This window comes from Lactuca serriola, chromosome 3, assembly GCF_051521515.1.
Source record: "Lactuca serriola cultivar US96UC23 chromosome 3, Lser_US96UC23_V15, whole genome shotgun sequence".
Taxonomy (NCBI): Eukaryota; Viridiplantae; Streptophyta; class Magnoliopsida; order Asterales; family Asteraceae; genus Lactuca; species Lactuca serriola.
Window position 1 is genome coordinate 40529339 of NC_136410.1, and position 4962 is coordinate 40534300.

Here is a 4962-nt window from a genome sequence, read left to right on the forward strand (position 1 = left end):
CCAGAATCCGGGAGAATATTATGAGCTGGTGTGGAGTAAGGCTTGATCAAAGCTCGTTACGGACTACGGGAGATCTTCTTCATGTTATTTCTGCATGGGGTAGCTATCCCAAGAAAAGGAAACGGCTAACAATCATATGTTATGGAATGTTATGGAATATATGGAGGTTCAGGAACAAACGATTGTTTGATAATGAAGGAGTCTCATTGATCCAGTCGACTGGAAGTATCAAAACTATGGTATTTTATTGGTGTAAGCACAGGAGTAGGAAAATAATTTGTAATTGGGATGAATGGTTAGTGTCCCCGTTTACTGGTTTGTAATAGACTAGACTGTACTCTTATGTATGTTTGTTTTTGGGTTCCTCATCTAGTTACTTGCTAGGTGAAGCTCTCCCTTATTAATATATTTGCCGTTTCAAAAAAAATTAAAATAAACAGATACACGTGCATAGCTAAGGACCAAGTAAACACACTAGCAGCACACGTGCAGCTCATGTTGACTGGTCAGCTTTATTTTGAATTCTTTTATTTGCCAAGATAAATACTCCAACAATTTTTTCATTTTTAGAAATAAAACCATTCAATAACATTCCCATAAAAGGTAATCAGAATATAAGTTTAAAATCAAATATAAAGTCAAGTCAGTGCGATGCAAATCATATCGGGCTATTCCCTTTGCTACCAGAAGTAAATAAGATACATGATTTCTAGATTAATATCTATTTGTAATTAATTAAACTGACTTTTCTTTAATGGTAACGGTGATGGTGACGGTGGAACTCCGTTCTTGTACATTGGAACAAACAACACCCAACCGACTTTTATAAACCCCGGTTTCTGAAGCAAAACTTTATTCACATTTTCAATCTCACTCACTTCAGCCGATAACAAATTAGCAATATCAGGAAGTGTATCCATCTCCTGTACAGTATACGTGACCATAATTTGAGATTCGCTTCCTGTGCATCCACACAATAAGTGGATAGTGGCATTCGTGTTAACTTTAAATCTTGTCCCTTCATCCCAAGTTTGCCCACTATAAAATTCATCGGAAACATCTGATAATATATCGCCTAATTTCACTGAATAAACCGTATCATAAAAGTATGCAACCGTGTTATTCACGTTTTTGCAAGAACATGGGACTGTTACAAGGTGGTGGTGTTGATCTCCATGGGTGATGTTTTGAATTTGTGATATGTCCACTGAATATAACGCAGAAATATTGTTTTTGGTGAGTGGATTGTGTTGATAGAGTCTAGATTTGCATTGTGTAGATTGTTGGACGCAAGCAAATGGAATTTCATTTGGTGGATTTTGAGAAAGTGTGAGGATCATCAACATGTGGGTGCATAAGATAATGAGAAGAAAAATGGAATTTTGAGAAGCCATAGATTGTGGCCACTCTGCAAGAAGGAATATTTGAAGTTTATTCGCTCTCTATATTTTGTGCTTTTATTCTTTCCATTTTTGTATCATGCAATCATTTGTTTCTGCACTAAATTTTGGTTAAATCCGCTTTGTTGATGTTTACGATTTAAGGCTATGGATTACACTTGCGGATTTTGGCATGACTGTTTGTCCTTTTCTTTCTTTTGTTTATGGTGCGAGGATTTCCAGGCAATTAGTCGTGCTTTGCTTTTATCATTGTAGGTGGAGGTTTCCACATGTATGGTGCTCCAAGCTTCATTTATTCCTACCCTATCTATATTTATTTCTACCGTCTAATCATTTTTCCAATTATTGTTTTTAAATTCTGGGGTAGAAATAACACTACCCTTTTCTTTTAAAAGGGAGGAATAATAGGTGAAAAAAACACCTTAGACAATCAACCATGGTTTTTTACTTTTCTTTTCCTTTTACGGATATTGGTTAATGTTTAATGATATAAAATGCCTCATTCTAAAAAAAAAAAAAAGTAAACACTTGAGATACTATAACATCAATATGCCTAGAAAAAGTCTTTGTTTATCTAATATAGATAGATATTAGTATTAGTACCTGTATGTAGCTGCAGTTTTTACTTTTTACATCGGAAATATGTCTTCAAATTCAGTTACCACCTTCTGTACCTTGCTCAGCATCACTGTTCTCACCAAATAAAACCAACATCTAATTAATATTTACAATCTCAGTCCTTGTTGTACATTTTTTTTTCAGGTTTAATTGGTCCAAAATTTTTAAAAGTAATCTTTAATATGCAACAAAACGGGTAATTTATACCTTGGAAGGAAGAGTCTTCCAAATATTTCTGTGGAAGAAAATCAAGTTTGTTACAAATAATGTAAAAACCAGAGACATTACACAACATAACATGGAAAAGATTGAGGGCATGAAAGAAAATACCATGATTTCATTTTTCAGAACGACATCTTCAGAAAGAATTTCTTGTGTTGTTGCCATGGTCAATAATGATGTGAAGCTAGGAGGAAAGGCTGAAAGCTTTTCTTGAACATCTTGACTAAGTGTGGCTTCTATGGGATTTGAGCTTTGACTAAATATTGTTTCAGCATTTGACCCTATTGGACTCCAGTCAAGTGTTGGTCTGCATAAACAAGTTAAAATCTCAGATCATCTGCTTACATTTTTTGCAATAATCTCAAAGAAATGTTATTGAAGATTTGTAACAGAGTTGCTCCATATTTCTTCATCTTACCTATAGGCTGGAGAAGAGCTTATTGGGCTCCACTCCTGTGTTGACCTGAAAAAAGAGTGAGGGTTGACTTTTCAAACCTTCCAACTTGGAAAAATAGTAAAATACAAAGAAAAGTTACTTTTTAGATAGCGAATTTGGACTACAGAGGCCAAGTACAATCTTCCTTTTGGCATCTCTAGCATTTTCACAAGAAGAGTGGTTAGTTTACAGTTTACTACAAATATCCATACATATATTATATTGTTCAAAAAGTCAATAACTTGTTAGAGAATGTATTTAGTTTCCACCTATCTACAGGTTGAAGAGAAGGCACGATCTCAGATTGAGATGGGGTTTTGGATTCAGGGATATCAGGAGTTGACCGGTCAATCTTCTCATGTCCAAAGATATCCTGTAAAAGAGAAGTTTATATAATTACATGTGTGATGTGTTTGCATAGGGGCAAAGGTTGAACCTTTATGAAATTCATAAATCTTTCAGTCTCATCACTTGTGAGAAATCGCAAGGCAAACTTTTGGATCTGCAAAAAAGGACAAGGGTATTTGCTGAAATATGATATGATGTAGTAGAAGAACAAAGGGCATAAGTAGGAAAACAGAAACTAAACAAGCGAATTTGAGATTCTTACATCGCCTGCATGATCTTTATAACTCATGAATACAATTTTGCTGCCCCTGGGAGGGTATCCGGGCAAACATGAGACATGAGGCCAGGTGAAATGTAGCTTTGAAATGTAATGCTCTTCCTGAAGTGATTCAGTATCCAAACTTGTGTTAGATGCATACTAACTTATGACGTGTATATATATATATATATATATATATATATATATATATATATATATATATATATATATGCATACAAAACAGATTAGAGTCATAATGGCTACCAACATAAGCACAAGAACAATCAACAATTACATTTACATTGTGATATATTAGTAATCAGGTAACTTAAGAAGCAAATTATTCCAATGTGAAGCACTAGACTATTGTTGATCCCTAATTTCTAGAATTAAGAGGACCAGTTGCTTAAATTATAGCCACTACATTTTAGAAAGCTTAAAAACCCAAAGCACAAAGAGGAAAACCATAGATATTGTCTGAAGTCATCTGAAATATCTTAAAGCAAACAGTACACATAACTCTCTAACGAAAGCAGAGAGATGAATCTGTAATAACAAGGTTTAGTTGAAATTAATCAATCTAGTAGGCATGAATAAGATGAATAAGACTAGAATTATAGTATTATACAAGGAAACTGTATGATTGCTTGCACAACCAACATTTTCCACGAAAAAGTGATAGGTCTTGACTTGGTAGTAAATCACATACGTGCATTCTGTATTTGATTAATTTGGGAGTGGAAGATTTTTACATCTTGCAAACTCTGTATATGAACGAACCAGATGAATCTAATAGTCAGCCTAGATGAAAGTTTTCTGATCGTGTCTGATTTACAAAACATCATATAACCAGAGGATTTCAAACAGTTCAGTCGTTTATGATTATAATTAAATCAACTATCAACCAAAGTAGAGATAATTTTAGGAATTATAGCTCAATGGTGTTGCGGATTTGTGATCCACTGCAAAACGGTTGCAGAAAAATCATAATCGAGTCCGAATTGATCTAAAATGGCTACAAATAAGGCGTACAAACCGTTATCGAACTAAAAAAATAAGAGATCTATGAAACAGTGATAACTCACAATGACGTTGTCGACGAGAGTAACTGTTAGTATGATGGAGCGAGAAATATCAGAGTTATCGTTTGTGGAGGTTAGTAGCTTGAGATTGGCGAGAGAAGTGAAGGATGAAATCCATGAGCCCTTGGACCTTTTGACTTGGGGAACGAGAGAAGGATGATAACCACCGGCGCCGGCGGCAGATGAGAGAGAAGGACGCTTGAAGAAGCGAGCATATTGAACTTCCCAGTGGTTTCCGATAGGGGCGGTGGTTGTCGTCACTGACATGCTTCCTTGATGCTCGTTTTCGCTTCCGTTGGATGGATGAGGTCCCGCCATGTTTCGTTACTTCCTACTGCTCACGCGGATCGAATTTTGAATTTGTTAACACAAGTTATCTACCTTCCTTCGTTTTTATATACATTTTCTTACAGCATTTCATACCAGTAAAACTTTTTACTAAACCTTTTTTGTGCCACATATATGCATATAGAATAAACGGAACTAAAAACTCGAAATATATTTCGCTATACTAATTTTTTTATAAAGCTTATTTAGAGTCAATGTAAATGAAAAAAAAAAACTATATAATTAAATAAAATATTGATTAAATTATGA

At 34.7% G+C, this 4962-nt stretch overlaps 1 protein-coding gene and 1 long non-coding RNA gene across 2 annotated transcripts; one reads left to right on the forward strand and one right to left on the reverse strand.

Annotated features, from left to right (window-relative positions):
- Positions 1-770: 770 nt before the first annotated feature.
- LOC145092007 (uncharacterized) lies at positions 771-1730 on the forward strand. The gene is made up of 2 exons (XR_013702398.1): positions 771-1179; positions 1280-1730. It is a non-coding gene; the product is annotated as an uncharacterized LOC145092007 (long non-coding RNA).
- LOC145092006 (poor homologous synapsis 1) lies at positions 1703-4712 on the reverse strand. Its single transcript, XM_079029876.1, has 9 exons — positions 4369-4712; positions 3287-3403; positions 3113-3178; positions 2946-3049; positions 2777-2833; positions 2659-2703; positions 2349-2547; positions 2226-2253; positions 1703-2088 (listed from the first exon to the last, which is right to left on the reverse strand). Exons 1-9 carry the CDS (start codon positions 4681-4683, stop codon positions 2030-2032), a joined length of 990 nt encoding a protein of 329 aa, XP_078886002.1. The 5' UTR covers positions 4684-4712; the 3' UTR covers positions 1703-2029.
- Between the last annotated feature and the right edge of the window lie 250 nt (positions 4713-4962).

Bases quoted from the DNA above. Each gene is read 5' to 3' on its own strand.
- LOC145092006 (XM_079029876.1), bottom strand. From the start codon at position 4,683: ATGGCGGGACCTCATCCATCCAACGGAAGCGAAAACGAGCATCAAGGA. The intron at 3,404-4,368 runs GTGAGTTATCAC...GAATCACTTCAG, and splicing joins CTCTCGTCGACAACGTCATT to GAAGAGCATTACATTTCAAA. The intron at 2,834-2,945 runs GTGGAAACTAAA...TGAAAATGCTAG, and splicing joins TCTCTTCAACCTGTAGATAG to AGATGCCAAAAGGAAGATTG.